At 53.5% G+C, this 11,703-nt stretch overlaps 1 protein-coding gene across 1 annotated transcript; it reads left to right on the top strand.

Annotated features, from left to right (window-relative positions):
* LOC109821254 lies at positions 724-2,710 on the top strand. Its single transcript, XM_020387434.1, has 4 exons — positions 724-1,381; positions 1,456-1,533; positions 1,631-1,921; positions 1,974-2,710. The coding sequence occupies exons 1-4, from the start codon at positions 724-726 to the stop codon at positions 2,708-2,710; spliced, it is 1,764 nt and encodes a 587-aa protein (XP_020243023.1).

Below are 11,703 nucleotides of genomic sequence, written 5' to 3'. Positions count from 1 at the left end.
TCGATTTGTCGAATCATCGCGCCGAGCTGTGTCAAGGGACCTATAAGCAGTTTTATACGCCTACACTTAGTCCACGGGAAGTCCTATTCTTTGGTGTCGGCGACGATAGCGTATATCCATCGAGGACTCCGCACGCTGACGGCCCAGTTCTGCCGGGTGTCGACTGTCGACGAAGGGGAAGGGGAAGTCGTCAGGACCCCCAATCCCAGAGTGGGGTTGCCATACACCTACTTGATGGCGTGGTTTATTTACCACTGTGAGTGTTTGATGAGCGCTCCCGCGACTCTTCAAGGAGACAGGTTCGTTCTGTTCCTTGAGCGTTTGGAGAGGTGCTCTTGGATGTGTAAAGACATTCCCGATGCGCGGAAGACACTCTCCCACTTTGTCCACTATAATTTTCGTCGCTTCTTCCCCTACTTCAGCGGAGGAAGATACGGCGAGTCTCTTAGGGATGCGTCGATGGCGGACCATCACACGGCTCTTCCTCGTGGCGCATTCCGATGGTTGGTAAACATTCGGCCGGGGTATCACATCTTACGCACAGGTTCTGTGTGTTACCTCGAGCCGTATATCCCTTGCAGGTTTGCTCGCCAGTTTGGGTACGATCAATTGTACGTGGGCAATGCCAATCCCCGCCTGCACTTCGAAGGAGGACTGGTGGACGGAGCTCGGGGATGGTTCTGGACCCATGCTGGTGGCACCCAGGCTCGCTTCAAATTACCCATGAAGGATCGTGATTTGCACCACACGCTCCTGTACTGTCGGTGGTATCGAGGCGCCAGCGCTAATCCTCCTGGTTTCTGGTTCCAGAGCTCATGTCTGACGGAACGTGATCGTCCTCTCAGAGGGTCTCTCCGTTCTTCAAGGCGAAGAGGCCATCAAACCGCTAGGGAGCTATTCTCAGAGGATCCAGTGGAGGACCCTGAGAGTTTTGACGCCGGTTTAGACGAATCTGAGGCTCCCGAGATTCGAGTTCCTTCTCTTGGTCCCTCGTTGGATGCCCCTGGTGAACCAAGAGAATCTGAACACCCAAGACCGGCCCAGAGTCCAAGAGTTGGACAGATGGGGGCTCCTCTTCTGTCTCCAAGTAGCTCGCTTCTCTCTAAATGTCAGCGGGAGACCGCAGCCGAAAGTTCTCGAGCAGAGGCGGCCAAGAAGGTCCGTCGCGACGAGACCGTCGAGACCACTCGATCGGCTGAAGGCCAGGATAATGTTTCCCAGACAAGCGTCCCTGGAGCGGCGACGTCTGGGTCTGGAGCTGTGTTGCCCGCCTCTTCTGCCGCATCGGGGGCAGTTCCAGCGACTTCGAAGGACGCTCCTCCGCAATCTGTCGTGAGCCCACAGACGGGAGTTCCAGCGACTTCTGTGTCCGCATCAAGAGGTAATCTTTACAACAGTACCCTTGATCACCACGTTAATCTTACACATTTTGACATTTGTATCGGGCCTATGCAGGTGCGGTTGAGAAAGTGATCTCCATTCCTTCCAACAAAGAGGAGGAAGCTGGAGATGACGAGGGGACCACAGGCTCAGGTAAGCGTAGGTTTTAGCATTGCTCATCCTTCTGTGCCCAACTGTCAATAGGGTCCCTTTCGAGGGGCCTCTGTTAATCCTCTTCGTGCATTCGTAGTTGATCGTGCCCCCAAAATTGCTGGCAAGGAGGATCCTCTTTCTTGGGCGGGTCGCTCGTCTGGGGAGACGGGTGAATCTGAGGAGGATGACAACGTCTCGATTCATGAGACGTTATCCAGTGAGGAAGAGGTGTTGGCTCGTGAGGATGCGCCCGGCCAAATAGGGGGATCTCCTGCTCTTGCGGAAGCGTCGGCTGGGGATCTTCCATCAGCGCAAGAGTCTCCGCTTCAAAGGGAGACTTCTACTCCGCAAGTGACCACTTCCTTCCACTGCTCCGAGGGCGTCATTGGTCACGCCGGCTTTGGCGGCGCCAATCCTTACTTCTACGGTTATGACCACAGGCGCTTCAACTGGAATTTCATCCACGGTGGAGGAGGCTGCCCTCTCTCCCTTGGAGCATGAGCGAAGAAGGAGTGCGGTACGATCTGTGGCTGATTTCCAAGACACTCTAGCCGGCTGGATCAAGATCGCTTTGGAGGAGAGTTGTCCCTTTGAGTGCTTCTTAATCAAGAGGCTTGGCCACACTGCGGCGAAGCCCTACTTCCAGCGTAAGGAGGAAGTGAAGGAAGCTGTTCAATGGTTGCTTGCTCTTCGCGCGAAGAGTTCCACTCTTGTGGATCTCGCAACCGGCGAAGTCCGAGCAGCGGTTGAAGAACGCGATCGCCATCTGAACGAGACCTTGTCACTGGAGGCAAGATTGTCAGCAGAGTTGGAGCAGGCCAAGGCTGAGGACGAACGAATGGCCTTCGAGCAACAGAAGGCCGATAATCGCATTTCTCGCTTGTCTTTGGAGGTAGAGAATCTGAAGCAGGTTATAGCTAAGGCGCAAGCCTCATTAGCCATTCAAGAGAAGGCTCGTGAACAGGCGGCCAAGGAGTTGGAAAGCATTGAATCTCGTCGGCAACTGACGGCTAATTCCGTCGAGGAAAAGGATCGAGCCCATAGGGAGGTCAAAGAGACCGTCCAAGACTTGGCCTCGCACACTGAGGAAGATCTTCGCCAAGAAATCCTGCGGAGGCTAGAGCTTCGTCATGCTAGGGAGATTCGTGAGGCGGAACTGCGGTTGAAAGCCTTGTAGTTTGCCCCTTTTGTTTTTGATTGCCAGTTGTATTAGGATTTCTTTCCATGAATGAAATTATCCTTTTGTTTTTTGGTTACTGTTACCTCTATGCATGCTCCATTTCTCTTTTAACATGCGTTAGCTAGAGTATTAGCTGTGAGGGGCGGTCTTCAGCCGTCGGCGAATCTCGACCGTGAGCTTGTCTCCTCTGCGAGCGGATTTCGTCCGCAGGCGGATTTGGACTTGACTCAAATTCCAGAAGGGTAATCAGTTTCGACCTGCGGGAACCTCAGCGGCGAATTCGCCATCAAATAGGCTCCGCTTTCGGTAGGCCACGTATTGTCTTGTGCTTACGTCAGCCGAGAGAACGTGGGCACGTCGCTCCGTATTAAATGCGGCGTAGTGGGTCTCTTCGTCCCCCGCGCCTGATTCGGGCCGTTGTTGAAGATCGTGCTTAAGAAAAACCGTTGGATCTTGGCCGTCCAGGTAAGATCCGATTTGTTCGGCCTTACCCTTCAACTGTTTTAGCCTTGAACGGTCTAATCAAGTATTGAGTAACCGCGTAGGGTTCTTAGGGTATTTAGCACTCTTACTCTCTATCAAGAGGATCTACAGCCTTTTCATTGTCTTCCCCAGAGTAAACCCAAATTTCTCCTTCCTCATACCCCCGATGACGCCGAAGGTGAAGAGGGTCGCTTCTAAGAAAAAGGAAAGAACTGTCTTCTTCGGGCGCTGCTAAGGCTGCCGCGGCCGAAGGTATTTCCTTCCCTTGACTCCTCTCTGTGTTATGGTCGTGTTTTACAGATCGAGGGGAAGCGCCGGTTGCCGAAGAGCATGTGGCCGAGCCTATCTTGATTTCGGACGATGAATCCGAAGGTCCTGCGACCTCCGCCGCCTCAGACCCTGCTCCCCAGCCGGGAGCTAAACCCTGCCTCGAGATTCCGCCCATCATGGCGCTCGCTCCGGGCCAAGTGCCTGCTCCCTCCGAGTCCTTGTCCTGGCAGGCTCACATCGAAGAGTTCGAGAGCACTGTGAGACAGGTGATTTCCCTTGTCGACCTCGGCATGGGTAGTTTTGACAGCTTCAGGCAGTCTCTCTTTGATCGCGTGGCTGATTTGCGGCGATCGGGCGAAAATCGACTCGCTACCCGTTGCATGCATGAGCTCCGTCTCTTGGAGTCACGCATGATAGGGTTAGAGACCTTGCTACGGGAAGGCCCGGAGGCCAACATGGAGTCTTGCCTGGCTCATGTCAGGCGTCAGGAAGCCCTGGAGCAGGAGACCCGTTCCAAAGAGATAGCGGATTTGGAGTCCGTCGCCAACTTCTGGGTGGGTCAACAACATTTTCTAGAGGAGCAAATTATCGACCTCAATCGCACTATGGCTCGCCTGAGGGCCGAATTGGGACAGGCGGAGGCGAACTTGAAGGGGCTCCAGTCCGACGTTGTGAAGGTCAGTAAGAACGCTGAGGCAGAAACTCGACGCCTGCTAGCCTTGCGCCAGGCAGACGCTGCCGCCCGGTCGAGCCGCGAAGACCGAATTCGGAAGGCTGCTAAAAACAAGGCTCGGGAAGACCACGCGAGCAAGGTGGAGGTGGCCAAAGAAGAGATCTCCACTTTTAGCGTGTTCGACTGAGACTTCTGTCTTATGATTGTGTTAAGACATTTTGTTTATGACTTGTTTGTTTATGAAGTCATAACTTTATTCAAATGTATTGTCTTAAAAACTGGGTGCATGTTTTGCTTCTTTGAACGTAATGTTACGATTTTCGCTTTTGCAAAAAAGACCATAACTTTGTTCAAATGTACTATCTAGAAGCATCCCATGAGGCTTGTGTCTACTCGTCGTGCGTACACTCTTTTGATATGTCACTTTCCAGTGTTTTGCTCTGTAATTGCCGACAATCTTGTGCCGCAGGCGAAGTTTCCTTTGTGATGACGAGTTTACCTTAAGGGCCAAACTCTATCCCGATGAGTTTACGCTGTTGGCAAAGCTAGGGTGATGGAGAGTTCTCTAAGATGGCGAAGCTCGGCTCCTGTCGAGTTCACATTGCTGGCGAAACTCAATTGATCGACGAGTTCATCTACAGGCGAGACACGAGCGCGGCAAGTTTTGCTAGGAGGCTGAACTCAACTGCTAGCGAGTTCGGGTGGATGGCCAAACTCAACTGCTGGTGAGTTTATGCTGCAGGCGAAACCCATATGGTGGCGAGTTTAGGATGAAAACCAAACTCAATTGATGGCGAATTTTAGCTGTAGGCGAAACCCGTATGATGGCGAGTTTACACTACAGGCGAAACTTGGATGGTGGTGAGTTTGTCAAACAGTCAGAAATCCAACTGCGGGCGAAGTTTGTGCCACGCGTCTGTCCGCGGACCCAAGTGCTTGCCAGCTAAGACTCTGCGGGCACATTAACGCTCATTAATGGCGAAGCGACCGAACGCTTCACCTCTCGTGCCCAATCTGATCGGTCGGTTTGGGGTCTCGAGAGGAATGGCCTTTATTGGCGTTGAGTTCGAAGCGTCGCAGGACATCTGGGCCGCTCGATCGCTTGGGGAAACAAATCTCAGCCGTTGGGTTCTTTTCGAATATATATCCGTACTCGCCTCTCTTCAGCAGAGTTCTTACTGCTTCAAGAAAAATCCGCTAGGAGAAAACCACCGCAGTAACTTCCTCTGCTCTATGGCTTCTTCTTCCGATCGTAGCGATTCCGAGGATGTCAGCTTTCTGCCACCGGTCGTGCGGACGTCGGCACACTGTTGACAATCTCCTTGCGGGTTCAAGCCCATGGGTCTATTGCTCCGGACGCCGCGTGGCCTCACGCCGCGTTCGTTCCCCTCCCAGGAAGTTGGTGATTTGTGCAGGGGATCGCCATCTGGTCCAGCGTGGGCAACAGTCGATATTAATGATGCGCTTCCTCTCGTGAAGGCAGTTAGAGGCAGGTCCGCCACGCGGTGATGCCTCTCTCACACAGGCGATGTGAGCGGGAACATTGAGCGCGTGGAGGGGTTGATGTACCCGCCGTCGAGAGCTGGCCTATGAATGAAATCCCTCTGATGTCTGTAGGACGTCAAAAAAAATACCTCTATGGGCTTACAGGAAATTCGCCTACGAGAAGAACTCACACGTTCAATTCTCTAGCACGGGCCTAAACCGTGTAGACGCCAAATGTATTCGATTCTAGGTTCGCCTAACGATCGGCTCGCCTGCACGAGTTAAGGTCGATTGGGATAGCGGAAGTCCGCCTCTTACGCGATTCGCCTGCCCGAGTCCAAAGACGAATCCGCCTGCAAACCTCAAGGCCACTAGTACAGTTGGGTATCCGCTACCCCACGTGCTGAGATGGGCCATCCCATCTCTCTCGACCCGAAGGGAGAGAACACGGCACCCCCAGACCGTCAAACAGCCGCTCACAGTACGAAGGCCTAGACAGGTGTCGAGTCAACCTGAGCATTCATAAATGCGACTCACCTCAGCTGTCTGAGTCAAGAGCTGGATCCGCTGGCACTCGGCAGGTTAGCTAGACCCACTCGAGTACTGTGCACCTACTTCGCCGCATCTCCTGACCGGAAAGGAGAAAGCACCATGCTCAAAGCACGCCGGGCGGTCACGCACAGTACGAGTGATCGGACAGACACCTCATCAACCTACGAACTCATAAATGCGGTTCATTAATGCTGGTCAAGTCCACTCAGATAGCAGACGGCCATTGCCTCATATGCAAGGATGGGCCTTCCCATTTTAGATGACAAGACATAAAGCACAATCCCTGGAATAACCATTCATGGTATCGAGGAGCAGCTAGACGTCTCTGAAGAAGATATGGTCACATCCCATAATTCAAGGAACAACCACGCTGTCTCTCCGTTACTTAAGGACTTCTTCCGCCCTGGGAGAAGGAGGTTCAGAAATGGAGAATTCAGAGTTCAACTTCTCTTCCAAGTCAAGAAGAAGGAACTCGGTCGTTCTAGCGATTGAACGATTCGTTCATAGTTAGATCAGCCAACTGAACCATAAGCTGCTCGCATTCTCCCTGCGTTACAGCACCACTGCCTAGTTCTAAGCTCCGATCGCCGACGAACTAAGCAGACCCGAACTCGATCGACCTGAGCTTCTACTGCGTACTGAAGCTCTCCAGCAACCTCATTCAAACGGTCCAAGGGAACCAGACTCGACACGAGCATCGAGCGAAGCATCCTGTAGCTACCTAAAGTCCCCACAAAAACAAAGAGGGCATTCCCTCTGCTTCTGTTGTAATCATTTGATTATTAGTTTGTAATAAGCTTTCTTATAAATACAAACGAAACTCCCTTTTCCGGGAAATCAAATTTCTACCCTACAGAAGATGGCGACCATAGTGGGAGAAGCTGTTTCATCGAGTGAAATGATGGTGGCTCAGTTTGATGAGGTTGCTGTTGGGACGACAGTGGAGTCCCTAGAAATTGAGTTTGACCAGGCCAAGTACGAAGAGTACTTGTCCTCCTCCTCCTCTGGTGGCGATGCGTCCCGCAAATGTTACAGAGTCGTGCGTCGAGGCCGACCTCAGACGGTCAAAGCCTCTGCACCTGCGGGTTCTACCCGAGTCTCATCGGAAGAACCCACTCCCTCACAATCGATCAAAGCCAAGCCGGAGATCGAACGCAAGGGGCAAGGGTCTGCCAAATGGGTCGCCAAGTGATCCCCGCAAACACCTACCCCAAAGGGAACGACGGTTAACTCCGGCACCAACTGCACTGCCACAGCTCGCGATGACGCCCTCCCTGCTGGGAGAACTAACCAACAGCGACGGCAAAAGCCCGTCAGACAGGAGGTCCAAGCCTCCGTTTCTCATAATGGCCTAAACCATCACACAAGCCCGGAGAACGCTAGGCGAGAAGGCAAACTGCCCGACATCGAGAGGCCCTCCAAGTTAGGAGCGCCGACCGAGGAAGGCAGAGCCGCCCGCTCGGGAAGACTTCGCTTCTCAGGTCATATCCCTGATGCGAATAACTCACTTCCAAGGAGTGAGCCTACCCGAGTAGGCGAATCCTTGAAGGCTAACGAGCCTCGCCATAACCATTTGGCGGATAAACGTAAAAGCAAGGAGATGGGCAATTCTTCACGAAACCGCTCGTCCAAACGTAGGGTTGAGACCCGCCCACGCACTGGAGTTTGCCAGAACGCGAAGACTCGCCAGTCAAGGCGAGATCGCCTAACTCCAACACCAAGGCGTTCCACCCAACACGCACCAGAGAGCACGTCTAAAAATCTCTCATCCGCTCACCCGAGCGACTCCTCTGAGGCTGGGGGTTGTCACCAACCGCCCATGGAAGACCTCAGAGAATATTTGACTCGCAAACACACTATCCACGAGGCGAATCCTCAGTGCCACTGCGAGAGGCTCATCCACACGGTCCTCGCTGACTGCCAATGCGTCAGAACGGTGAAACCTTCGGTGTTTGAGAGACTTTCTCAACAGTCCTCTCGACCAAGGCCCTCCGGTCGAAGGCGCCGTCACCAGAAAAGAAGCGCTGCTGACGACCTGGAGCTCTCATCCGCCACAGTTAACATAACGGATAAGGGGAAGGCGGTACTCTCCGACTCGCCAGACTCGGACTCCGTCCTAAGACCTAACACTCGGTTCGCTCGACGCCGGCAGGAAGGCATATTCCAGCGAACCCGTAGTCGTAGGGGGGCAAGTATTGGGTTTGATTATTCCACCTTAGTACCTCCCTCCTGCGGCGAAGACAAGGTTCATTCGGCGGCGGCCACGTCCCAGACATCGCGCTCAAGTCAAGACGCGTAGGCGAGAGTGCACATGACCGGACTCGATATCGAGCAGACAATGGCTCAAAAGCTGGAGGAACAGCAGGCGACCATCGACTCTCTAAGAGAAATGATGGAGCAACTGCTGAGCAAGAAAAAGAAGAAGAAGAGGACCCAACGTCCTTTACCCCGGCAAACCAGGGACAAGGAGTGGGTACCTCCTCACCGTCCAGCGGCTGAGACGGAGGATGATCGACAGTCCGATTACTCCTCCAAAACATCGATAGGAACGTCGCACACCGCAGATAGCACCCGTGACAAAAGATTCGACGAGTTCCAGGACCAGCTGAACGCGCTGAAGCTTCAGCAAAATATGAACAAGCTGGGGTGGTACGTCCCTACCCCATCGAATGGGACACAGTCCCATACCCAGCGAAATTCAAGCCAATCAGCTTGGTACAATTTGATGGCAAGGGGTCACCCTCGCAGCACATCTACTACTTCATGGCGCAGACCGGATTCCTTACCGGGAACGACGCCATTCTCACTCGACTATTCATAGGTACCCTCAAGGGGGGTAGCCTTTGAATGGTTCCGCAAACTGGAGCCCGGCTCTATCAAGGCATGGGCCGACATTGAAAAACTCTTCCTCGCCCGCTTCTTCGACGATGACACGGAAGTGTCAATGGACACTCTCCTCGCTGAGAAGCAGCGGAAGTCGGAGTCGGTCAACGACTTCGTGAAGAGATTTCGGAATCGATCGGTCCACTGTCGGGACCAAGTTTCCGAGTCGACGCTGATTGAGATGTGCCGCAACAACCTATCGATCCACATCTTATCCAAGATAGGGGCAGTAGAGACCCGGACTTGGAAGGAGCTTGTTCGCCAAGGCGAGCAAGTCGAAAATATGATCAAGAGGCTGGAGGCCAAAAAGGGAGCAGCAGAACCAGCGGCGCCAAAGAACCCTCCTCGATCGAAGGGAAAAGAGGCTATGGCCGTGGACTCTGCCGCGGCGCCAAAGTTCGTTCAAAAGCCGAAACCCAGGCAATTTGAACCACGCCCCCAGCGGCAATATGATTTCAAAGAAGACCAGGTGGTGGCGACTCTCGACACTCTACTCAAGAGTGGGCGAATTAAGTTGCCAGAAGCCGTCAAGCCTGAGGAGGCGGACAAAACCGGTGACCCAAGTTACTGTGCATATCACAGATTTCTCGACCATCACACAACCAAGTGCTACGTCCTCAAGGACAAACTCCAGGCTCTCTACGACGCGGGGGTCTTGAAGAAAGAGAAGGTCCAAAAGCAAGTGACGGCGAACATGGTCACTTTGAGCTTTGGGACGGGTCTCCCGGAGGTTCAAGCTCCGGCGGGGATAATTCCTATCCCCAAGGCGGTTTTGAAGATCACTAATGACGATCCTCACAACCAGCGGGAAAAGGGTTTGGTTCCACAAACTCTGCCATCAGGACAGGTGATGTGGGTCCATCCGGACCTCCTCAGTGATGAGCAGTGGACTGCACAGCCTTCCAAGGAGGCTAAGAGGAAGCATTGCAACGTTCTCTCCGCCATCCCAGATAGAGATGACACGACGATGACTGCCCTAACCGATTCTGAAGAAGACACCAACGTCTTCGCCACGAGGGCAGGGAAAGAATTTGCGAAAGAATATCCCACAAGGGTGGAAAACCCGGCAGGACCTCCCACGAGGCCAGTCGCAGCAACCCATCCCAATCCGGACGGACCAAGCACAAGCCGCCAGCCTTACCAGTTCAACGTGCTCGCGCAACTAAAAAGTATCCCCACGTGAATCACCATGTACGACCTTCTCCGGTTATCCAGACCTACCCGGGAGGCCCTACAAGAGACGCTGGCCGACGCAGAGGCATTCTCGACCCATTTCTCAAAAGAAACAGGGGCCGAACGGGACTGTGCGACTTGTTGCCAAGTCTCAGAGAGACGGATCCCCTGCATCACTTTCACTCCTGAGGACATGCTCATCAAGAGCACGTCCCATGACCGGCCGCTGTACTTCACAGGATACGTCGGCTCGGCGAAAGTGGATCGGATCCAGGTTGATCCGGGGTCTGCGCTGAGCATCGTGCCCCTGAAGTTAATCAAACACTTGGGGATACCGTCGAAGCGCCTAGCCTTGACCTCGACTACCATCTTCGGCTTTAACGCCACGGGTACTCGGCCGCTCGGCAAAATCCGCCTGAAGTGTCGAATAGGCGACATGAAGACGGAGGTGACGTGCTACATTATCGATGCTGAACCCTCCTACAACATACTCCTGGGACGTCCGTGGATTCACGGCAACCGAATCGTGCCGTCCACACTACACCAGTGCTTGAAGTACGTGGATGATTACGAGCGGGTAAGAACAGTAGTGGCCGACAAGCACCACTTTAAAGGCGTCGAGAACTACTTCGCGGATTCTCTGCTGTACCAGGACCCCGACCAGCCACCAGCAGAAGAACTGGAGAGTGGCAATGAGGCGGACAGCGAGCCGGAGTACGGTGACAGCTTAATTCTGAATGACTTCGAGTCAATTGTAATTGGTTACGAGAGTCACCATGTAACCAACGCCGTTCAGGCAGAAAAGCTTATCATGAATGAGAAATCCGACTTTGCTTATTTGTCGTCTTGGTTCGTCGTGCCAGCACGGAAGAGGTATCGAAAAGACATCATCTTCGGTCGAATCGATAATCCCCTGCGCACGCTATGGGACGAATCTGAGGACGAAGACCCAGCGCCCCAGTTCTCGCAATACAGTCGAGTGGCGAAACGCATAATGAGCAACATGGGGTACGACCTCACTCGCTTAGAGGGCCTGAATTACGGCCGAGGGCGCAAGACGGTCATCAAACCCGCCTACGTCCCCAAAGGGAAGCCCTCAAACTACTTCAACAGGACTAGGAGAGGCTTAGGCTACTCCTCCTCCTCATCGGAGTTGTGTTTTTACGTTGACGAGGATTCCGATTACGCATGTTCGGGGGACCAATCATCGACAACCTCGGCTTGGGACTCAGACGTCAGCGTAAAGGGTCTGTTCGATAGCCTTACAGTCAACATGGCTACGGTGGATCCCGCCGAAATGGCAGAGGATGAACAACTTCCACTCTATGACGAAACGTGGGATCGCCATGTTAACGCCCAGTAGAACAGTCGCTTCGAACAGCGCGAACCACCAACTAAAGACGAAGTCCTCCAGGTGAACATGGGTACTGAGGCGAATCCCAAGCCCATATTTATTAGCGGCAGTCTGCCC

Source organism: Asparagus officinalis, chromosome 8 (assembly GCF_001876935.1).
Source record: "Asparagus officinalis chromosome 8, Aspof.V1, whole genome shotgun sequence".
NCBI lineage: Eukaryota > Viridiplantae > Streptophyta > Magnoliopsida > Asparagales > Asparagaceae > Asparagus > Asparagus officinalis.
This window is presented reverse-complemented; position numbering and strand designations above follow the sequence as displayed.

Bases quoted from the DNA above. Each gene is read 5' to 3' on its own strand.
- LOC109821254 (XM_020387434.1), top strand. From the start codon at position 724: ATGAAGGATCGTGATTTGCACCACACGCTCCTGTACTGTCGGTGGTAT. The intron at 1,382-1,455 runs GTAATCTTTACA...GGGCCTATGCAG, and splicing joins TTCTGTGTCCGCATCAAGAG to GTGCGGTTGAGAAAGTGATC. The intron at 1,922-1,973 runs GTCACGCCGGCT...TTATGACCACAG, and splicing joins CTGCTCCGAGGGCGTCATTG to GCGCTTCAACTGGAATTTCA.